This window comes from Brachypodium distachyon, chromosome 4, assembly GCF_000005505.3.
Source record: "Brachypodium distachyon strain Bd21 chromosome 4, Brachypodium_distachyon_v3.0, whole genome shotgun sequence".
Classification (NCBI taxonomy): Eukaryota; Viridiplantae; Streptophyta; class Magnoliopsida; order Poales; family Poaceae; genus Brachypodium; species Brachypodium distachyon.
In genome coordinates this window covers 33,916,765-33,939,719 of record NC_016134.3, presented here as the reverse complement: position 1 = coordinate 33,939,719, position 22,955 = coordinate 33,916,765, and the positions used below count along the sequence as shown (strand labels likewise).

General features: G+C 43.3%; 3 protein-coding genes across 5 annotated transcripts; all 3 read right to left on the bottom strand.

Moving 5' to 3' along the window:
- Positions 1-3,859: 3,859 nt before the first annotated feature.
- LOC104584662 (proline-, glutamic acid- and leucine-rich protein 1) lies at positions 3,860-7,440 on the bottom strand. Of its 2 annotated transcripts, none has more exons than XM_010239785.3 (5): positions 6,812-7,440; positions 6,507-6,653; positions 5,899-5,940; positions 4,813-5,152; positions 3,860-4,246 (listed from the first exon to the last, which is right to left on the bottom strand). In XM_010239785.3, exons 1-4 carry the CDS (start codon positions 6,920-6,922, stop codon positions 4,835-4,837), a joined length of 618 nt encoding a protein of 205 aa, XP_010238087.1. In that variant the 5' UTR covers positions 6,923-7,440; the 3' UTR covers positions 3,860-4,246; positions 4,813-4,834. The 2 variants fall into 2 exon arrangements, with proteins under 2 accessions (XP_010238087.1, XP_010238086.1); XM_010239784.3 differs by having other exon boundaries at positions 5,899-5,952; positions 6,812-7,436.
- A 793-nt stretch (positions 7,441-8,233) lies between these two features.
- On the bottom strand, positions 8,234-13,987 carry LOC100832380 (probable serine/threonine-protein kinase PIX7). Of its 2 annotated transcripts, none has more exons than XM_003577971.4 (6): positions 13,220-13,987; positions 11,105-11,442; positions 10,863-10,998; positions 10,403-10,539; positions 10,180-10,303; positions 8,234-9,191 (listed from the first exon to the last, which is right to left on the bottom strand). In XM_003577971.4, the coding sequence occupies exons 1-6, from the start codon at positions 13,461-13,463 to the stop codon at positions 8,680-8,682; spliced, it is 1,491 nt and encodes a 496-aa protein (XP_003578019.1). In that variant the 5' UTR covers positions 13,464-13,987; the 3' UTR covers positions 8,234-8,679. The 2 variants fall into 2 exon arrangements, with proteins under 2 accessions (XP_003578019.1, XP_010238085.1); XM_010239783.3 differs by having other exon boundaries at positions 11,105-11,439; positions 13,220-13,986.
- Positions 13,988-16,505: 2,518 nt separating this feature from the next.
- On the bottom strand, positions 16,506-22,517 carry LOC100846844 (ABC transporter A family member 7). Its single transcript, XM_003576399.4, has 18 exons — positions 22,348-22,517; positions 21,471-21,855; positions 21,295-21,377; positions 21,057-21,201; positions 19,974-20,087; positions 19,584-19,708; positions 19,332-19,490; positions 19,067-19,229; positions 18,846-18,971; positions 18,686-18,769; positions 18,238-18,602; positions 17,956-18,156; positions 17,747-17,856; positions 17,577-17,661; positions 17,303-17,425; positions 17,106-17,211; positions 16,909-16,997; positions 16,506-16,805 (listed from the first exon to the last, which is right to left on the bottom strand). Exons 1-18 carry the CDS (start codon positions 22,420-22,422, stop codon positions 16,506-16,508), a joined length of 2,838 nt encoding a protein of 945 aa, XP_003576447.1. The 5' UTR covers positions 22,423-22,517.
- Between the last annotated feature and the right edge of the window lie 438 nt (positions 22,518-22,955).

Here is a 22,955-nt window from a genome sequence, read left to right as displayed (position 1 = left end):
TTTAGATCGTACAAAATCGTGGTTGCTGCGATGTCCAATGGTTATTAGAACCATTTTGAGTCTCAGACTCTCAGTAATAAATTTTATCCTTCTGCAAGTTTGCACCGGATAACAGTTTTCACTGGATACATCGCCAATCTATATAATCAGCAACATCAGATCGATGGCTACAAGTTATAGCAACATGAAGTGTAACAGATTGAAATAGGTTGGATGCATTACCTGATAAGTTCAGCGGACACATGCAAGGTGCAAAGAGGGGCATTTTCTCCGATCATAGCATTCCTAATCAGAGGTGTTCCTTCGATTACAAATTCAACAATTCCGGAAAACATGAGACTCATAGCTAGAGGAGGTGATATTCTATATAATCAGTGAAATTTCGAGGTCAAATTTGATCACATCTGGAGTAGTATAAAGTAACGAACTATGAATTTAGCAAGCAACAAAATTAGTACTAGCGATGAACAGTAAATAAAGCACAAGTGATGATGGGTTATGTTTTACACAGGAATTAGGCAGTTCACCGTGTTGAACAGATACACCACAATCTCTCCAACCACATCAGCGTTTGGAAGTATATTCTAGCAAAAGAGGTGCTTGTAGCCTTGTACTACAAAAAAAAGCTGATCATGTACGAGTTGGCCAAAGAATATACGTCCAACCATTTTCCCCGAAATGCTTGGTAGACAAACAAAATGGGTCATCTGACATTATTCTAGATTACAGATCATGCTCAAGAAATTGTCATCATGATCAACTCTTCTCTTTTCCTTCCTGCCTAGATGGTCGCTTCATGTTAAGAAGGTGATGAAGACCCGCGATAACATGCTGCCTGCTAGTTGGAACTCCGGTCTTCGCTAGAGCTCTACCATTCTTGTCCAGGAGCACAAAGCAAGGTACATACCTGACATCGTAATGCAGAAGCTGCAAACCTATACAAGTAATTTTGATGTTGGATGTTGGAAACATCCTCTCTCTTTTTTTCAGAATGGAAACAGAATGCATATGTGAAGATAGCACAAATACAAAGATTAAAACAAGCATGGAGCTCTGGTAGTGATGTTAGCATCTGTAGTCTGCTTGTTTTCGTAAATTGGAGTTGTCACCAGACCAGTAGCATGCATGATGACTTGTTTGCAAAGGTCTAAACCCAATCCCTCCCCTTCTGATGAGTGATGAGAGGGGATTTAATTCTTCAATTTCCCTTAGCATCAGAAGGCACTGAGGGCAGACCATCCAACTGAACCCTGAGTAGGTGGGTTATGGATGGGTTTAGGGTGTCCTGGACACTTTTTAGTTTAGTTTCGATGAACATAAATTCTAGCAACTGACCAACTCTTCCGCAATTTCCTCCAAATGGCAAAACTGAGAATGACTTCTTGCCAGTGTTTGTATGAAAAAGGACACTGGAGTGCAACATGCTGCTGCAATTACAACCTAAAGTTGGCAACAGTCCAGGTTTCAAATGAATGAGACACTTTTTACTGTATCCTGTACTCCAAAAGCACACATGGGAGTACCGAGTAGATCTAACCGTTTGTTCTTAAGGGTAACTTACTCATTTTTCAAAAGGCAAGTTTTTCTTTTCCTCTGTCAGCCCAAAAAAAAACTCCCCATGCTGTCAAAGAATCCCGATTGATGTGAACATCCAAATCGAACCGAGTGGCCGGCAGCACTGCACCATCTCTCGCCTGTCTGGCAACGTGCCGTCGCTGCCGAACAGGTCGCCCCTCCGCCGAGCCGTGCCCCGTGCTACGTTTCTCCGGTGATTGACGCACGTCCAATTCATTTAATTCTTCGCTGAACACGAACTCAGTAAATCAACAGCAACTACTCCGTACGTACTAGGCCTAATCTATGTACTGGCCTACTGGGGATTATAAATCAACGGTAAATCCGCCGTCGCCACCAGTGGCTGTCACGGACGCCGTAGAACGCCATGGACGATGCCGTAGAATCTCGCCACCACACTATCTCCTCCGCAACCCTAGGCGTGGCCGCCGTTGATGACCGCCGTGGACGAAGCGCAGAGTCGCGCCGACATGGGTTCGTTGCTCGCCGTCTCCTATGTAGTGGCCTCATGCACCCTGGAGAATCTTGCCGGCCGCCATGAGCAGGAATAGAGTTAGGTCATGGATGAATTTTTCCTTCGCCAGAAAAAATTACAATAGTGTGTTAATTACGCTTTTGCCCTTTAGACGAAGGTACTCCATGAGTTTCTGAGTGAGTACTCCGTGGAACTAGTGATAGAGTACCAATTATATCGACCATTGGATCGGGGGAAATAGACGGCACATATTAATTTTAGGGTACCGTAAAAGAGCTCTCAAATGATTAGCAGCTCAGAAATATCAAACAAACACACAAAAAAACATCCCAAGCAGGTTTTGCAAGCCTCAAGTAAGTTATCCTGAGTTGTTATCGGCTTGTCCCTGAAACTAACCTCACCATCTTCTCAGTGCAAATATTTATTTCCATGCGCTGGAACTTGTTTCTATGGTTGCCATGTGTTTGAAAATTTATGTTGACCTATTGACAAAGATAGAAGTAGTACCGTTCTAAAAAAATGGAGAAACATACAATTAGTACCAAGTACTAAATAGTGCATTCCAGATGCATATCTTAGCACAGTTTTTTTAAGACATCATATGTCCGTAATAGCTACTTATAGTACTTAATTCATAATGTATCACAAGGCTTGATCCATGCTAAAGATGATGAAGATCAAGCATGTATGAGGAAAAAGAGGACGCTGTGGATAAAGGGGTCATGCAATAAGATCATCATGGCAGTAACAACAAGTCAGTGACAATACGTGTGGTAATGATGGCCAGGAAGTCCAGCAGTAGCAAGACAGCCAGATTTGCCAGAAGTCAGAAAAATGTTGAATCCATAATCAATTAATAATATGTGATAGATCGAGTGTGTTAATAGATCTATAGTTTGTTAGAACTAAGAGTCCGTATCCTAGTTGAGTCATTTAGTAACTGAATCAGACACCCTATATCTCACTTCTGAAATAACCAGTGATTTTTAAATTGTAGGGCGTTTGTTATCTAAGGTCTATTTCTCCCTACTCTAGTATCTAAAATTCTTCAAGACATGAGGTCCTATCCCCTTCTGTATCATCATCATAAGTCCTCTGTTTCCTATGGTCTATTTCTTCCTACTCCAGTCTCAAATTCTTCAAGGCATGGATAGGGCCTAGCTCCCTTCTGCATTATGTTTGCTCATTCATGGGCAAAAAGGTTCATGACACAGGATAGCACATTTAAATGACTGGCTGTAACCTCACATTCCAAAGGCATGTTTCAAATTCATCAAATCATTGCTTCTACCGAGCTACCTTTTATCTATCATAAAAGTCTTCATCAAGAGCACTAATGACTGAAACCAATATCCACCCAGTGCTGCCATTGTAACAACCCATTTCATTGATCTCAAACACTGATTGGGTTTGTGGAACAGGGGATGACATTGCAATGCCTAAAGCAACAAACTCCTTCTCAATTTGCAGGGTTCCCTTTCAAAGAAGAATGCACGGTTCAACAAATTATTGACACAGTTCATGCATGGTTCAATAAACTGAATGCACGGTTCAACAAATTATTGGCACATGATAGTTCTTGGGTTCAATGATATAGTGACCGAATTAATTCTTCAACCATCGCAGTGTGTGCTAATTCTAACCACAGGAAGGATTCATTCTCTAATTCTTTCTCAAGGTCAGAATTGTCCCATAGAACCAAGTAATTTGACAAGGATTTGGAGTCATCATGGTCTTTTTCCTACGCTATTTTAAGACCAGGACAAAACACAACCTGAAAGCAACAGGCATGTTTCTGGACATAACAGCTGCAGCCAAGTTACTAACATGCATGCATGATTAAAAATACATAAGGCCATATGATCTGTTACATAGCTCTGCCAACAACAGATCAGCCCGAACCCAAATGTGCAAGACATCCAGCCAAGCCAACTAACGCAGGGGTCATGATCCAGACAAACACTAGAGTCAAATTACCTAATTAGCCAGCAACAGCCATGCCGTTCTTACATTCTTCACGCAGAATATACTACTAGGGTCACATTACCACTGCAAACCCAGTTCTCCAGATTACTACACATACATGTATATACTAGCATAGCATTACAGTACGGCTGCAAATTCAGTCAGTTCTTCAGACCACATCAACTAGCCACTGCCACCACTCTTGCTGTGAACTTGCATCAGCCTCATCTCCTGTCATAACAAAAGAGCGCTTGTTAGGGTTTCGAACAAGGCAACAAGTTTTTCAAAGCTTGGTTTAGACTTCCTAACATGGAGATTAACAACTCAATGGACATCAACCTCCATTGACCATTAGTATGATTTGTATTGGCATGGAGATTAACAAAGCCAGGTTGGTATGGACCTTTCTATTTCCATACAACAGAAAGATCGAATACAACAGAAAACTGTCCAGCTCCTTTACTATTATTAGCACCATGATGAATTATGTTGTGAGCCAATCTCATCATCCTGACCAACCCATCTCGAACGATCTATGCCTCATTCTTTGTTGGCCACACATAAATACCGTCCAAGTTTTTACATAAACTCAATGTCATCCACGTTTACCGTGCAATGTTTTATCTAAATGATACTTTTCTGGTAGTAACTAAGGAAAACATAATCAAGTATCTTCCATCTAATAAAAAGTATAAGGATAATAATAATAGGTATGAAATAACTGACTACTCATAGTAATTTGGCTACTAATACCAACTTAATGATAACAAAGTAAGATCGGATATTAAAAACATTACCTGTTAAGTGCTGCACTTCACTTCACATCCCATCTACTTGGCCGCTTCTTGTTGCAAAGCCCGTCTCCTCCTGGAGTTGGGACAGGCGCCTCATGTTGCCGATTACCAAAATGTTCTTCATAGTCCGAATCACTCTCGGACTCACTGATCCATCCGTAGCAACAACTGCAGGTAGAGGCTGTGGCAGCACAGCTCTGTGAGCAGGTGCATCGATGGTCATAGGGACAACTTCCTCTTTTTCCTCAACTGCTGACGCAGCCTCAGATGGTAAGTCACTGTGCACCCTCACAATTGTCATGTTGTTTTCTAATGGTGCCTCGTGCATTGCTGCTTCTTGTTGCTGCATTACACATGAAGCCCTTGAAAGAATTACACAAAATGCATATGCTTTGTTGACTGAACGGAATAAGAAACTCAAACGAAAAATTAATAGCTCAGGGTCTTGGTTTAGAGCTAAACATCAATTTTTTCACAACTAAGAACAATTTTTGCATGCTTTTTTAATTATCATACTGCATAGTGCAATGCTAAAACTGTACAATTCCAAATCATCAGTCAATTATGCCAGCCCAGAGGCAACATAAAAGACACAAGTCAATTCACTTATTTCTGCAGCCAAGCAGCAACAAGTAAATCTCCCCAAAACAAAGAAACTATGAGAGAATGGCACAAACTGTGCAAATACACAATCACTTGTTAGATCTAGGGGGCAGAATTTTAAGGTATTTTGTTTGATAATAGTTTGGGTCAAAGATATAGGATGCTAGCATTGAAGATGAAATTTATAAGGAAATGCTCAACTGCTCTTCCCATATTGTTTGGTGAAGGATATAGAGAACGGGTCTGTCATTATGGAATTCCACATGACTACAATATGAACACAAAATGAAGACTAAGTTGATGCTACAAAAATCAATGATAACATCAGATGGACCAACCATCCAAGATTTGAGGTTATCACTTAGATAAAGCACGCCCACGGTAGCGTTGCATATATTAGTTGGCAGGAGTAGCAATGGCACACACTGATACTCTTTCATCAAAGCATGAGATCAAATCAAGAAAGTAAAAGGGGAGGGAGCTCACCGGAGCCTCGTCATCCTCCTCAAACTCCTCATGCTGCTGCTCCTGCAAAAGGTGCTTTATAAATAACAAAAAAAACTTGTTACGTTGGCATCCACTTCAATTTTTTTGTAAATGCATACTAAACCATGAAAAGACTAAGCTAGTAAGCGACCATGGACAGGCTTGCACTAAGGGAAACCTCAATAATAGGATGGTTGGTCTCATGATGTGATCCAGCAAACAAAATTAGAAACAATTTATTCCTCATTTTCTATTGATATTTTCAACCATGTGGAATGGTATAAGATGAACCAGTTCACTATACTCCTAGCCAAACAAGATGAAGAATTGATTATAACAGTTGAAAAAACCTCATAAAGATTATCATTGTTATACTATCCACTAAAATACCTTAAAATACCAAATTAACAAGTGTCATTGAGCAGGATCTTTTGATCTTTGAATAGCAGTTGGGATAGTAGCATTATATTGTCAATTAAGAAGCAACACAGCGTTGCACATATTGGTCTGCAGGGAAGCAGACAGGTAAATTGGTAGCAATGTGAATGAGACACACTGCCAAAAACATGGGAGATAGAAAGAAGCAAGGGAATAGAGAGTTAGCTCACCTGAGCTCCGCCCTCCTCCTGGACGTCCTCCTCCTCCGACTGCTGCTCCTCCTCCTCCTGCTTCTCGAAGAGCGCGTCCTGCACCACCTGGTAGCAGTTGTCCTCCAGGAGCGCCCAGGGTTGGTTCCCATCTTCCGTCCCATACACCTAACCAAACCAGCCGAAATCACGATCGTAAGAATTGGCAGCAGCCCCATGGAAACGTCGACCCTTGAGAGATAATTCCGCGGGGCTCTCGAACCCAAAACAAAACCCTAGTATCTCAGCGCGAAGAAGCAGAAAAGGGAGGAAAGGGAGAGGGGAACCTTGAGGAGGGTGTTGACCACGCTGCGGACTTGGGCCTTGTTGTACCCCATCGGGATGGAATGGTCTATGGCGGCGTCCATCCGCCCAGCCGTCGACCGCCGTCTAGGCATCGCCGAACCTCGCTTGCCGGGGGGAGATGGATGGAAGCCGGGCGTCGCGGGTGGGAGGGAGAGAGGGATGGTGGGCGCCGAAGCTATGGGAAGGGAGGCGTCGTCCGCCGGGGTTGGGAGCGAGCTAGGGTTTTGGCACTAGCTTGATCGGGCGCAGAGGAGAGGAGGACTGAGTAGAGTGAGAAGCTGATTGGCTCGGGTCGTGAGCGCGACACGCGTCGGCAAAGAACCCTAGCCAGGTGTGCTGGTCCAGCCCAGACTTGAATAGTTAATCCATTATCCATGCACTGCATCCATCCACGGGAACAAAGAATTGAGAAGACAAGAGCGAGAGAGAAGTTGAGCAGATGGCGGAGGATAGGAGCAGCTGCGGCGAGGGGCGCTGGACTTGCGGCGTGCTGCCGGCGAGGGGCAGATCGAGGCGGAGCTGGACTTGGGGTAGGCGGCGTCCCAGAGACGAGATGCGGCTGGCTGGGGGGTATTCGGGGAAACAGGGAGTTGCGGAGTACTGGTCAGGCGACGATGGGCCGGGGCATCTAACCGCCTTCTGGGCTCATGGGCCGTCACGCGCTTTTTACGTGAAGTACGGCTTTCGAATTTTAGTTTCAAATTAGGTGTGTGCAGGATCAAGAAAAACACCGGCAGATTAAATTAACTTTCAACCAACTCAAAAACAAGACATCTATATACAAGTAACCGTCGATGAAAGGGGCGCCGATGGGAGGGTACACGTCGACGGTTGCTGTGGATTTCTGTCGCGGCGCGTGGGGGCTGGCGGGGTTGCTGGTTCCGCTTCCGCCCGGTTCCTTGTCCTCGCTGAGCCGGTGGTGTGGTGCTCGTTGGGCCACGTCGCGGAACAGTGGGCGTCGACGTGCAGCCACCAGGGCCGCGCTTTCTCTATACTAGGGGTTGGGTCCGCGCCCTTCCTCGGATGAAGCTTTTCGCCCACCCTTCCTCGGATGGAGCAAGTGGAAAGGAGAGGAAGCGGCGGAGACAGAGAGCTCATCGTGTCCTTAATCTGCGGCACCGGCGGGTGCGGCTGTGAGAAGAAGGCTGAGGAGAGAAAACAGCTTACAGGCGGGTCCCACGAACGGAGATAAGATCAGAACGCACAGGCACAGCGCGGCAGGTCCCACGGGCATTCTCTCCCCTCTTTTCGCTCCTCTACGGTGCCAATCGACACGCGCGAGCAACCGCCCCTTCTCCCTCACTTACTGGTTTCAATTGGTCGGAGTTGGGAGGAATTGAGGGAAAAATGAACTACTACAATCTTTCTTATCCTTGTCATTCCCTCTAGATCACCAAGTGAAGGGTTCAAACAAACAAGTCTAAACTCGGCATGCCTGCTCTAGTACAAATCCTTCGGTTACTAACCAAGCTCACGAAACTAGTTCAACAATTTGTATAAGGTGGTTTTTCACGGTTTCACAGAAACCGTTTTGAACACCACTAGCTCTTGTGCTTGCAAAAGAAGCAGCACTCTCAAACTGGCTTCTTACTTCCGGGGGACGGTCTAACGTCAGCGTCCAGCTACTTAGCTAAGATTAACCTTCAGGCTTCAGCACATTTCATCCACAAGGGAAATCTCATCACCTTTTTCTTTCACCTATATCCTTCACATGTCAAATCTACACGACAGAGATATCAGATGGTACAACAATGATGTTCACCAGCCACGACGCCCGATCCAAGTTCCACCTCCCGGAACCGATTCTGACATTTTAAGCCCCAACCAGGATTGCTACACACTAATCTAGTCATTTCATGTTCGGCTTTGGTGAGTAGCGAAAAGGCGAAGCACGGGGGCCATCAGAGATGCTCCTCACTGGTTGCTGCCCGCTTGCCCGGGCAAACGAGCCATGTGCCTTGGCGCTATGGCTGCTCCTGCCATTCAAGCTGCTCGAATGCGCCATCCTCTCTGCTTGCATCGTCTGGTAGAAGTACGAGGAGCTGGCCATGTCCTTGAGGTTGAGCAGCGGCTTGAGAGCTTCAACCACCTGGCTCATCAGAGGCCGAGCCTTGGGGTCCCGACTCAGGCAGGCACGCGCTAATTGTGCTGCCTTCTGGGCACCTTTGACTGAGAAGTTACCCTCCAGCCGAGGGTCCACTAGCTTGTAGAAACGTTGTCTCTCTCCTAGGAGGGGCCGCGCCCACTCAACAAGGTTGTGCTCGCCATTTGGGCGGTTCTTGTCCATTGACCTGCGTCCCGACATCATCTCTAGTAGCACCACACCGAAGCTGTAGACATCACTCTTTGATGTCAGATGACCTGAAAAGTTGGGGAAAGATGCAAGAAATTTATGACACCAAGTAAACATTACAGTAAAGATAACATGAAAAAATGCTAGAGGAAAAAGGTATTTGATCTTTAACTGCACAAGAAAATGAAATTCCGATATCCAGTACCAACATGGCCTTCAAATTGAGAAGACGATGGGGGTTTGTATTAGCAAGATAGTTACACTTTGGCAGGATTGGTAGCACATGATTTATTTGCCAGAAAATCAGTCCGCTGTGAGTATTTGCGACTCTAACCACTGTATCCACTTTCAAAGATAGACATCTATTCTTTGTCCCTGCCACTTTTTTTACTAGACATGTTAATTAGATAACTAATCATAGAGACACATGTATCGCCACTTCAAATCACTGTGACATTTATTAAAGTAAATTATTATTGCAATGTGTATTAGATTTGTGTATTTCCGCACAAATTGTATATAGAATAACCAAAAACATGAGAGTGAGACTCCTTTCGTCTCTTCCACTTCATTTTCTCCACATAAACCAGAGGTTGCATGAATGGATAGATACAATCTAACTAGTTATACCCCCACATAGCCAAAGCAACTAGTTGAAGTTTTGTACCACAAAGTTGTACAAAATCTGAGACACTTATTAAGGATTGGAGGGAGTATATTAATAAGAAATTACTAAACCATAATCCTTGACATTTATGCCTTCCAACAAATATCAATTTCATATCTTTAAGCATGTAATAAAAAAAATCAGTGCTTGGTTGGATACTTTTCGATCCAATACTCTGGTGTTCCATAGTACTTTTGCATCTATTACTTTTGGAGCACGCTTGTTGTTATAATCCGGTTTTTTCATACCCTTCTTTTGCAATAAAAGAAGGCAATACCCTTCTTTTGCAATAAAAGAAGGCAATAAAAGAAGGTAGGGATTTTCCCCCTCCTGTTCCCCTAAAAAGTACTCTTTCAGAGCCAGCAAGTTATGTCTGGTGAAGCACTAACCTGTCATGACATACTCTGGAGCTGCATATCCGTAGGTCCCCATTACTCGAGTAGACACATGAGTTTTGTCACCTACAGGTCCATCTTTGGCAAGCCCAAAATCTGAGAGCTTGGCATTGTAATCCTGTAAGAGCACAGTCAAGATATGAATAATAGAACGTGAATTATGCGAGTCATGTGATGCACAAGCATAATCCAATCCAATAATGGATTCAACACTTACCGCATCTAGCAGTATATTAGATGTTTTAAAATCACGATAAATGACTGGTCTTTCTGCTTCTTCGTGAAGGAAAGAAAGACCTTGTGCTGCCCCAAGAGCAACCTTCATTCTAATGGACCATGGGAGAGGAAGAGACCCTGCAGAAGAATCATTATTCATTTTAGCCTCAAATTTCCACCTAAATAATTAATCTTTTCCAACTGAGACTGCGTTCGGCATTGAGGTGGATTATGATAATCCAGCTTTTCCAACTGGCTTTTGGCTATTTTCGTATTTGGCTAACCAACTTTTTCCTGCTTTCGTGTGTATTTTTCAAAAGCAGATTATAAAATAAGTTCAGCGCAGCACAGTTCAGCAATGCCAAACTGAGCCTGAGAGATGCAATATGATCAACAAAAAGGACCAAGATTCTATGAAAAGTTTAAAGCTTTGATGGTTTAAGAACTGGTCAGCAACATACTTCTGAACAGATGATTATCCAAACTTCCACGAGGCATAAATTCATATACCAGCAATCTTTGGTCATCTTCAACACAATATCCAATTAACCTGACCAAATTGGGATGGTGAAGGTTACCAAGAAAATCAACTTCTGCCTGCAAAGAGCGAAACAAAGTAGAATAAGAAGCGGTGAATCCTAATTCAAAATGGATTGCAAAAATGATTAAAATAAGCATAGCTTGAATGTAACAAAGCACATACCACCCATTCTTTGTGCCCTTGAAGGCCATCATGATTGAGTGTTTTGACAGCAACTGTAAGACCTGTACCAGGTTTCACGGGTGCAGTTCCGTTCTCCTCAATCCAGCCTTTAAACACACACCCAAAACCCCCTTCACCAAGAAGACTCTCGGGCCTGAAGTTCCGGGTGGCACATTTTAGATCATTGAATGCAAACTTGCGCAACTGAGAGGAAACCTTTATTTCCTCTCCAGCTTTAGATGCTGATGAACTGCTCTCGGCATTACTGGTGGATGTCGAGCCTGAGACTACTGATGCAACCGGCTGGTTCCTGCTACCATTTTCTGTTGACTTTTCTGCTATTCCATGAAGTGGACAATAGTTTTAGCATACCATACTAATGCAAGAATCCCACAATAACAATGTGAAGGAACACAATTTCAATCTATACTTATGGCAGAAGTTCATATCAAAGTGCAAGTTCTGGTACTAACTGGTCCTAAATTAAGAGGTACTTGTAGAAAGGTATTTAAGTTGTGGGCCAGGTACTAACTTTACACATAAAATGATATTAGACAGTAACTGTATACCCATAAATCTGAATTTATGTAACCAGAGTAAACACTACACAATTCTCTCATCGCAGTTTATCCAAGAGCAAATACAACCTTATTGATGCAGTACAAAAGCTGCCAGACGCAAATTAACGACCTTGCAAGCTGCAGTGGTTATTCACGCTCGTTCGGATTACCAAGGGCAGCAGGGAAGTACTGATGTCAGGATTTAGGTGGGAATGGGAGGATCAGAGGAGTACAAATGGATTAGGAGAGGATCACCGGAGATCCTCCAGGTCAAAGTATGGCAATAGAGATGTGTGCTGCGATCCTGCGACAGCTTAGCACTATTAATTACCAAATTAATCTTGTTTACACGAATCTTAGACCAGAATGCACTTCTACAACTCCAAGGCAGCTGGCAGGTATTGGTTGAGTAAAGATACTTCACAGGTGGCAGCACCTTCCAAGCACAGCATAAAAATGCAAAACTAGATCTAAATGATCTATCTGTGATCTAACCATGTATTGTTTGTACTAAGAAATAGTCAAAACCAGGTAAACCAAAAATGTTCCACAAAGCAGCTATCTTTATCTCTGACCTATCCTAAATAACCATTACCATCAATGGGATCCTCAAAGCAATCTTGATGAATAATATTTGACAAAGCAGCTACTATTTCAAACATCACACCTGAGGAGATAACATCGTCAAAAACAGAGTCAGATGGCTGAGTCTAAGATATCAACAATCATGGCGCATCGCAGAAGCTAATGTTATTCTTTAGCCTAATGGTGGAAACACAGTGGCATCTCCATGCAGACCTGGGTTTGACAGTTTGACCCCTGTGGGAGTGATTAAATTTTACTGATTTATGTCAGGGGGGCGAATAAGCCAATGTATCTCCTTGTCTTCTTTCGTAATAATGCATCGGGCTTGGTCACACAACTTTAATGACAACCATTGCTTGTGCATCATTTTCCATAAATTCTTACAAGATCCGGCCCTGTACGGGTCAAAATTGCCACATGCTATTCTAAAAATAGATACTCTGAAAATCACTCACATCACTGTCCCCACAGGTACACTTACCCCTCCAGAATTTCATCTTCCAATTCCACATTAATTAGGTGGTAATAAGAACTGCGTCTCAGCTAGAAATATGGTGCCCAAAGTTTGGTGGGAGGCAGTACTACATTTGGTGCTTGGTGCTTTATGTGTTTTTATCTGCTTGTTATAGTAGTTACTAGTCTATTTATTCATTCATTGTTCCACACGACTACGCCTGGACATGCCTAAAGAGCTGCACTCACAAGTAGCTCTCTCAACTCTCCAGCAAATTAGCCACCAAACTACACACATCCCCAACATTTACAATAACAGACTAACCCCACACCAACTATGACACGCGTTGTATCATATCTAAATACCCAGAACGGTATCGCCAGCAGAGTCATTGCATTGGAACTTACGACCTGTTATTATCACAACCATAACTAACTTATCTTCCACACTAATGGAAGCATGAGAGAACATGTAAATTGCACATCTCACTCCAGGTAAAGAAAGAAAGAGCATTACCACCGTGCGTGCTGGCACTGCTAGTGGAGGTGTCGCCTTTGGACCGTGGCGGCGGTGGGCAGCTCCCCATAGGCCACAGCCGGATGCAGCACCCAGTGGTGACGCTTGCATCCTCACTGCCCTTCCGGGGAAGGCGCCGCCTGTTGCTGCGGTTGCGCCGGCACCATCCCCACCTCTCCCGCTCCTCCTCGCCAGAACTCTCCCACCCGTCAAACTGCCCCAGCTCCGGCGGCGCTAGCCCCATGGCTTACCACCACGAAAAAAGGACCTTGCAAAGATCCAACAGCTACTCCTCCAAATCGCGAAAAAACAGTTAACTCCCCGGCACGAACCCTGCCAGATCGGCCTCAAAGAGCACCAAACACGCACCTCCCCTTCCACAAAACGGCCAAATCAGCGCCGAAATCCGGCCTTCTTCCGCCGCCAAAAGCACCAAACCACACCCCGGAAACCTGAACCTCCGCAAAATCCAGTCAAATCACACCCATCTCCAAACACCAACCAACCAGCCACACCGAACCAGCGCGTCTCGTCCAGGAGCACCCCCGCCCCCGCGGAGCCTACCGCAGGACCACCACATGAAGCGCCAACCGAGAAGCTGAAGCAGGAGGCGAGATGGAGAGGGAGCGGAACCCCGGGACACGGCAGCGGCGCACCAGCTCGTCTCCGGCGGCGCAGCAGCGAGGGGGGGAAGAGAGAGGGGAGGGAGTGGGGAATGAGCGAGAGAATAATGGATGGATTGCGCCGAGAGAGAGAGAGGGACAGTGCAGCGGAGGAAAAGCACAAATGTTCCTCGCTCCTTTCTCCTTTCCCGAGCACGTGGTCGACGTGGACTCCTTTTCCAGCGTGCGGCGGCACTGCACGCGGGCCCAAGCGCCGCGCGGATGACGTGGCCCCTGGCGTGAGGCTTACGTGGCGCTGACGTGGCTGACGGTCTCTGCCGTGACTGGCCCCTGGTGTGATGATGGCAAGTTTTTCTCCTTCACCTTCGCAAGCCGATCACAAGTTTGAAACGTCCAAATTCTAGAAAAGCTGATTATCTTTCACCGGATATAAAGAATTTTCCTCAGAGGAGTCGTTCTAAAAAATCTATTGTATTATTGTTACAATTCGTGACATGTCATAGACAATCCTAATTATAATTTCTAAAAAGTCCGAAAAAACCATGTGTAAAGTTGGATGGGAGAGTAAGAATAGTCTCAGTTTCTCTCTATTCATCCTTTAGGATATTTCTTGTGGACATAAATGTCACACCCAGTTTCTCGACGTTTATTTTCCCCTTCTGTCACCATGATGGCTCCGTGGTTGCCATCAAAGATGGATCCTTTGGGTTACTGGTATGGTCGAGCGAACACAGCGACATCCATCTAGAAAGACAATTACAAATTTTTTAGATCAAGATAGGAGGGGGTAACCGAAGGGAATAGACTACAAAACGTGGTTAGAAAGATTACTACAACAAAAAGACATTAGAATTAATATTTTATATACCAATATTTTGTTTTTTATTAATGGGAAAAAGGATGTTAAAAGAAGAAAAGTCGTTAAATATTCATTAAGGTTGAATTGATTCAATGGCCAGAGTTCCACAAGGACTTATAGGATGACGAACAAAAATGTGTTTATTTGCCAAACTTTAGATATGCTTGTTTAATGCTTAATTGATCTAACAGGGAAAAAGAGTTTACGTTTCCCTCTTTTCGAAAAGGAGGACAACCCCAACCCCTGATCTCTAGCCACGTGGATATTTAAAGTATCAATCGGTGCATTGCATCGCATGCTCTAATTTTTGGTTCATGATAGGAACATGGCGAGATCCCACGAGTGTGTGGCAGGTCCTCCAAGAGAGGTCGGTCGTGGCGAGGGACATCTCGATTTGTCTGTTTGGTTGATGCCCAAAGTAGTCAAGCCAAAATATTGATAGTCTACATCTATTTGGTGCTTGTTTGGTTCTTACCCAAAATTTTGGTTGCCGGTATGAGCCCCTCCATCTATCTATCTCACAAATTTTGACCAAATACGGAGTAGTTGACAAAGTGAGGGCCATTATATAAGGTCAGCAAGCAAAATGTTGCCAACATTATATAAGGTTAGCTTTGTCACAAACCAAGCATACCCTGTCTCCGCCAGCAGCAACTCTTTTTCTGAGGCTGTGATCTCTTAAGTCTTAACTAGATCCGCAACTATACATGCACGCTTGACTACCGATCCATTCTCCAATCCCCGAATCATACTGTCTCCATCTAAACAATCATGTATAGCTCACACGAGTGAATATAAATACAAAAGAAAAACGAACATGGACCGGCAAACTTCCCTTCCTCGAAATATTCTCCTTGACCAAGGTAGAATATAAAGTGGGCTCTCCCATCACATGCACCGGCAAATTCTGGCCGGTGTGACCCATTAAGCCAAGTCAAGAGAACAAAGAGCTTTTCTTCGGCGATCCGAAATTCCAACGCTCACAGGTCACGCAAACATCACCAGCCAATCACCGCCAGGAGATCTACAATAGTTATAAGTTCGAGCCTTCATCCAGGAATAGGCGCCCATTTGCCAGTCGGGTCGCACATGTGACTTGCATGTCACTTCAGCTCGCGCCGTAGATCACGGCCTTTTAGTAATGCCAAATGGCTGTCGGCGCTAATCCCTCGTGCGCGGCTGCTTGCTTGTTTGCGTTCATTTCATTCGCCAGAAACTTGTGGTAGTTATACTCGTTTCGTAGATAAACATTAGAGAACATTCCCAATAGATTGTTTGATCAGCAATTCGATGTAGTTGGCAGGTCATGTTATATAAACTTGGCATCATTGAGTATCTTCGGGATTTTTCTTTTGGCCGTGTGATTGTTCTTTTCACCGGGTGTAGGTGAGTTTGCAGCATCTCTAGCCAAATTCATTGGTACAATTAATAAAAGCACAAGAACATCACAGATACTGAAGTCCCCTTGTGGGTTAAATCTGAACGTTGTGTACCAGTAAATTATACTAAGAGCAGCAACAAACAGAAGCAGAATGTTTATGTTCTGTGGTAGCACTATCATGAATATCTTTCTATTATTCAAAAAGAAGGGTCTCTTGGACCACATCATAATATCATATACGTAGGGAAAAAAAATGCTTTTCCTGTAACCACCTAGATGCTACTATTAATTTCTAACCCCCCCCCCCCCCACCCCCACCCCCAAAACTGTATGCTATGAATGCACAAGATTATGTACGATGTCGCACGGAGTGTGCTTGGGGTCCCTTGCTATCCACGTCGAAGACACTCTCTAGGTTAAGATCTATGCAAAATCATTGAACACCTGTGATCCCTTGGCAACCTTGATGAAGACATCCTCCAAGGTTGTGTCAACCAGGCCCCAGGCATGTATGCTGAACCTGCTTTTCGCAATCTCAATGGCATGAAAAACATCGGCTATCCTCACCTCCTGCTTTGGCAGCTCAAATTTTTGAGTCCCAGAAAGATTGTAGATCTTGTTTGCACTGGGCGACAGGTGATGAACTAGTTGTTCAACCTCCTGTTCTTGTTCCGGAGATGTTGTAACTGTAAATATGTATGCACCTCCGTATCTCGACTTTAGCTGTATTGCATTGTAGTGGAAAATCGTTTTATTTTACAGGGAAAAATCTTTTTAGAAGTCTTGCTAGAGTAATTTCCGTGATTTAATAAAATAATGTACGTACCTCTTTAGGGTTTCCGAGGCATTGGAACTCGCCGTCAATGAAAATGCCAAGCCGATCACAAAGTACCTCTGCCTCCTCCATCGAGTGTGCTGTCAGATCAGATGCTATCCATTGTTACATTCAGAAGCAGTAAAGTGGTGGACTGGAGCCTAGGATTTAGATGCATGAGTGCACAGGGAAAAGATAATCATAATTACTAGTAAGGACAATTGCACGGTTTCTCTTGGCTTCCTTCACAAGTTTCCACAGGTTATTTCTTGATGCAGGATCTAGTCCTGTGCTTGGCTCATCCATGAAAACAACCTATATAATGTTTCCTTCAGTGTCATAACCAATTTTTGGTTGAATTTCTACGGAAGGGTTGAAGATTGAAACATATGAACAAGAAAAATACTTTGGGGTCCCCAATTAATGATATTGCCACACTGAGCCTTCTTTTCATGCCTCCGCTGTACATCCCCACTTGCTTATCACCAACACCAAACAGATTTACACTCTTCAGAGAATCGTCAACAGCCTGAGTGTGGAACAAAAGTCGACGTGTTCAAAATTCAAATCCGACAGAGATAATGAATGTTACTACTGTTCACACTCTGGGATGCTGAATAGTATGACTGCTCAATAAAGACATATCAGTTTTTGTTCTCCAACAATGAAATATGAGGTACCTTCACTAATGCAGCACCTTTAAGATTCTTCAGTCTAGCATAAAAGAACAGATGTTCTTTTCCTGTTAATGTTTCCCAAAGTAAGCTGCATTTAAGACAACACCAGTTACCATGAAGTGATGTGGGAAAGAAAGCTCTTGGCCTGATAATTTAATTGTTCGAGTAAATACTCATGCTGAGGGCACACGCCCATATTTGTGTATATGTCGTCCATGTCCATATTTATATCCATTCCATAGGCATAAGCAGTACCAGATGTAGGCTTAGTAAGCCCAATCATCTGAGGAGAGACAGAAAAGTTAATCAAGGCATGTGGCAAGACTTTATGCAACTTCCATAAAAACTGCTAGTGCATGCTTTTAAGTTTTAAGTACTATACCATACTAATGAAGGATGTTTTCCCAGCTCCATTTGGGCCAAGCATTCCAAAGCACTGGCCTTTTGGTAGGGCAAGAGACAATCCTCGAACAGCCAGCTTGTCTGGGTTACCGTCCCTTCCAGGATAAACCTTCCTGAGGTTGTAGCAGATGATAGCTTGGTTTGTATTACAATCCATCAATAGTTGCTCAACTGCCTGTCTCTGAATAGACATGAATGTGTGAATTTTAATACATATAGCTGTAGGAAAAGGTGGAAGTGCCAAGTATGGCAGGTAACCTACTTCTCGAGCAACATCTGGTTTTTCCATATCAACGATTACTTTAGAATCCTGTGGCACAAAGCTAGTTTTCTGCAATGATGGTGCATGCTTCTTCTGAGAACATCTAAAGAAGAGTAAGGGATTTCTGACACCACCACCTACTGATGAGGCTTGATCCAAATAGAATGCTAATGCAAGCAGTAATGCCGATTCTACAGTCAGTATGATCAAGATATCACACATTCCATTGATTGGGTCTTTCAAATTCTCCCACATCATACCGGTGGCTCCCATAGCACTTCCAGAGAATGCATATTGACCAAGCTCATACAGTCCTCGATAGAGCGATAATCCCGGCACAATCTCCATAACTAGTATCCAACCACCTGAGTAGAGAATGCAAAGCTGTCAGCCATATTATATAAATTCCAATTGCAGATTTGAGATTACTGCCAAGCTAAGAACTTACGGGGAAAAGTCCTGTCCTCAATAAAAAAGCGGAAAAGAAATGCCCCCAGTAAGCCAGAGCCAAATACATAGATGTAACCAATCACTGCAGCAGGAGGGTAAACGAAATTTGTCACCATTAAGGAACTTTTTTGAATTAATTACAAGTTTAAGTCTCTGACCTGTAGCCATCTTGACAGAAGAAAAGAAACATGCCACAGAAAATGCAAAAGCAATTTGCAAATTTATATAGACGAAGAAAAAAACAAATTGTATGCCATAGCTGTTGACTCTGAAGAAATTCAGACCTGCACAGAACAAAGTCGATTGGAATATATATTTATTTTCCACAAACATGCCTTGTGAGTAATTATTTTTCAACAATACTGTCAAAGTTCATTACCTATCAAGGATCCAAAAATCACAAAAAATGTCATATAGACAACCGACAGAACAAAGAAATAAGCATAAGATATCATCCAGTAAGGCCCATCCTTCAGACCATGCATCTTCATCATAAGTTTTAGCTTTTGTTGCTTTTCATACACCAGATATGTCAACATAACCTGGAAAGGAGAGTTAACTTGCAAGCTCTACTGATGCTGCAACACGTTCAACCTTTTCTATTTGCAGTGTACTAAAGAAATGTTACATATCATAATACTCACTGGGAAAAGCAGTTCAACGATCCATGTGAAGAATAGCGCACTGAGAAGAGAAGAGAGATCAAACCTAAAACTTGTACCAACTTTGGGCATTTCTTTTACATATTGAAGTAGAACTTCCACCCCAGTTCCTCTGATAAATTTGAGATATGTGTTGGATACCTATGAGAAGCAAAGAATAAGTAGGAAAAGTTGCCAAGCTCTACAGTACACTGATATTACTTCGAGATGAATTAATGAAAACATAACACATACAGCATTCACCAAACGTGGAACTCGTAATGCTGCGATGAATGAATATGCAGTTTTATCGTTATAAGTAGAGTTGTACCAAACATTTATATCAAGGCCATATTCCGTCGTATTCATGAAGTCATAACCTGCAAAAAGAATGCAACTATATAGTATTAGTAACACAAAGATGCCAAGTTCTACAATGGATGCAAATAAGTGTTACTATATGTACCCACAGAGCCTTTGTTCTCACAGTCTCATAGATGGACCCATGCAACTATTAGTAACAGGGGCAGCATCCAAGTGCCAGTTTGTCAGTAGGTATTAGGAAGTTGTATATCTCACACGGATGAAATCCCATTACAAATGCAGAGAGGCCCAAAATTGGTACCATGAAGATAGAAAGATAACCTGCAATAAACTCGTTTGGTTGTCCTCCTTTTTGTATATAACCCTTTGATAATTCATCATTGATAACAGATATATTGTCGCGCCATAGCAGCAAACCTTCAACGCACTGTATATCTGGTTCATTCGATAAGGACATCAGAGGTGGAATCATAGAAGGCCTAATGAAGAGTTCAAAACAAAGATGAACATGTCTAACTATTGTTGTCAAAGAGAAAACATAAACAGTTAGTACTCAGTACACGAAAACATATGTATTATTTCCAATCAATGTTCTAAGTAGCAGATAGCTGGTTTCGTAAACTTCTACATATATATATATATATAAGGTCCCTTGCATCAAAATAAGGTGGCATAAATAATATTTATTGATATTGGCCATAGCAGACACATATTCTAACAAATTAGAAAAACAAATTACACATCGCTGTCATCTCTATCTTATCTGCTACCCGCTATCATTGTTCTCTCGGCCGGTATCACCTCAATAGCGCACATCTTACTCTAAGCCACAATTTTGAATCGCTACATTTTCTCGCTGGCGTGTAGACCCTGCTACTGATAAATTGATGCTACAATAACTCTTAAGTACAGAGTATAATGATGAGAGTTTTTCAACAAATATCTCTTTTCTAGGTATTATTGCTTCAGTTAGTTCCACACAGAAGGGCATAAACATAAAATAATTACAGATATCTTTACTCCTATAAAGATCTTATTCGGTGATCGCGGTCCATCACCATCAGATCACACCACCATTTGAATAGACACAAAACATGGAGATGCCAGTGAGAAATGGATTATTTGATCTCAGATGGCGAATGATAGTACATCTTTCAACATGTATTGTATTTTTTCCGGTCTGTAGCAACGCACGGGTGTTGTGCTAGTGTCAAAATAAGACGCATAAAAGTCTGAACTATTGATGGTCCATATCTAACGAGAATTCCTTACAATGCAAATAAATTGTGATGCGCACAATGCAGGACCACATCCTAAACCTAATCTACTTGCCGATAAAGTGATTCAAGTTTCCCGACACAGAACTATAAATTCAACATATCAGGGAAAGAAAATTTAACTTACTGAGCTGAAGGGGTATGCCCCTTGCATTATATGAAATGTTCTGCGACAAGAAGGGTAGGCACTGAGGCTGGACCAGATATAAAGTATCCGAAGAAGAAAACGCAGGCTCTACCAACTGTGTATACCATGGTGCCGTATCTGAACCCTAAGACAAATCAACCCAATTAGTAATTCCCTAAACAAAACAAAAAGACCAGTTTGCAAGAGCGATACTTATTTGAGCATCAAAAGAACTCACAGCAACTATCCTGGAGAGTGCATCAAGATAATCTGTCACATTAAGAGTGGGAGAGAAAGCAGGGAACAGACCTCCTGAAAAACCTGTCAATTGGAAAATAGTCAAGAACTATGACACACATTGATTTTAATCATGAACAGTTGGTATACATCTGTGTATTGTGGAATAGCACGTACTTTCAGCAAACGTTCGGTCCTTTCCGGTGATTAGGACAGTGGCGGGGCAAGACTTAGAGTCACGGCAAGAGGGATCAGGTAAATCATCAAATGGCTGGGATAATGTCTTGACAGCTCGGAACTCAGGCTGGGGGACCTGAATCAGGGCAGGCCACCTTGGTGGACTTGTAATTGCGCAGCTCCAAACCTGCTCCAGTGTCGAGTATTGGATGCCACACTCTCTCTTCTTGCAGCTTCCATCTAAGTTGGTCTCGACACAGGCACAGCCACAGTGGTACTTGGGCTTGTCGAGTTCGTTATTGATGACGTTCTGGAGCACGACAAGCAGAACGCAGATGAGGATTGGGAAGACAGTGATGCCAATGTTTGTCTTTAGGTTGCGCTTCTGCATCAAAATTATGAGCAGAATCAGATGATGAGTTTCTGCATCATAAGTAAGAACAGAACCACATGCTCCACACTGCACTAACATATTTGGCTGGAAAAGACAACAAGGTGCACATCTATCTGTGAGTAGTTTTCACAAACAATTGCATGAAAATATAAAAAGAACATCAAGATTTTTTTTAAACATATGTTTCTCCATGCAAATGATGTTGCTGCTCTGTGATCCTATAAGAAACCCCTGAAAGTCTGACAGCTCCTAGAACAGTTGGCCCAACAGATTTATACGAACCCTACTGGAGCTAATAATTCACAAACCCCACAAAATAGCTCTAAATGGTCGGCACTTTGCCTGCTCGACACACCCCGCTGCATCTCCAAGAACGGTGGAAGCATATTAACAAGCACGTGGCGGGCGCACGCAAAGTAACGGATCAAGAAATAATTCAGGTAAAAAGAAACGAGCGAGGGAGAGAGAGAAACGGAGGGGTGCCTGGAGGCAGAGGTTCTTGCGGAGGAGGGCGTTGGCCTGCGTCAGGAAACTCGCGGGGCTCCTCGGAGAATCCATGGGAAAGATAGTTAGGTCTCGAATCTTTACTGGGGGGAAGAGGATATGGGGCGTTTAGAGTTCGGGAATCGGGACGAAACAGATGCGCGGTTTAACTTTACCCGCTTATATAGCCGTCGATTCCCGGGCTCCCGCCAAGCTTATGCTTGCGCAGTCCGATTGTAATCGATCATCAGCCTCGCTAATATCCAACCCCTTCCGAATTGCGTAAGTCTGGGAGGCCGGCCGTGACCCGTGAGGTACACTATAATTTTGAAGGTAAATAAAAGACCCAGTCCTGCCGGCTGATCCGGCGATCACACGATGGGTCTAGCAGGCAGCAGGGCATGTTTGGATTGAACTCCATATGTAGTCTTACCGAAATTTTGACACCACCAAGATTATGACATGACCACAATATTGGCAAGTATATATGACCGTCCGAAAATCATCCACTTTTAACACCCATGTCACGATGGAGATTGGCTGTACAATCGATCCATTCGGTCCATTAGACCCTCCATAGTGTGGCTACACAAAATTTCTGACACAAA

What these genes read in the sequence shown, in the direction of transcription:
- LOC100846844 (XM_003576399.4), bottom strand. Translation starts at nt 22,422, where the DNA reads ATGGATTCTCCGAGGAGCCCCGCGAGTTTCCTGACGCAGGCCAACGCC. An exon ending in GCAAGAACCTCTGCCTCCAG is followed by an intron (nt 21,856 to 22,347) that starts GCACCCCTCCGT and finishes ATTTTGATGCAG; the next exon opens with AAGCGCAACCTAAAGACAAA. An exon ending in GGCGTGTGCCCTCAGCATGA is followed by an intron (nt 17,662 to 17,746) that starts GTATTTACTCGA and finishes TCTTAAATGCAG; the next exon opens with CTTACTTTGGGAAACATTAA.
- LOC100832380 (XM_003577971.4), bottom strand. Translation starts at nt 13,463, where the DNA reads ATGGGGCTAGCGCCGCCGGAGCTGGGGCAGTTTGACGGGTGGGAGAGT. An exon ending in AAGGGCACAAAGAATGGGTG is followed by an intron (nt 10,999 to 11,104) that starts GTATGTGCTTTG and finishes CGCTCTTTGCAG; the next exon opens with GCAGAAGTTGATTTTCTTGG. An exon ending in CTAATATACTGCTAGATGCG is followed by an intron (nt 10,304 to 10,402) that starts GTAAGTGTTGAA and finishes GTGCTCTTACAG; the next exon opens with GATTACAATGCCAAGCTCTC.
- LOC104584662 (XM_010239784.3), bottom strand. Translation starts at nt 6,922, where the DNA reads ATGCCTAGACGGCGGTCGACGGCTGGGCGGATGGACGCCGCCATAGAC. An exon ending in TGGTCAACACCCTCCTCAAG is followed by an intron (nt 6,654 to 6,811) that starts GTTCCCCTCTCC and finishes TGGTTTGGTTAG; the next exon opens with GTGTATGGGACGGAAGATGG. An exon ending in AGGAGGAGGGCGGAGCTCAG is followed by an intron (nt 5,953 to 6,506) that starts GTGAGCTAACTC and finishes TTATTTATAAAG; the next exon opens with CACCTTTTGCAGGAGCAGCA.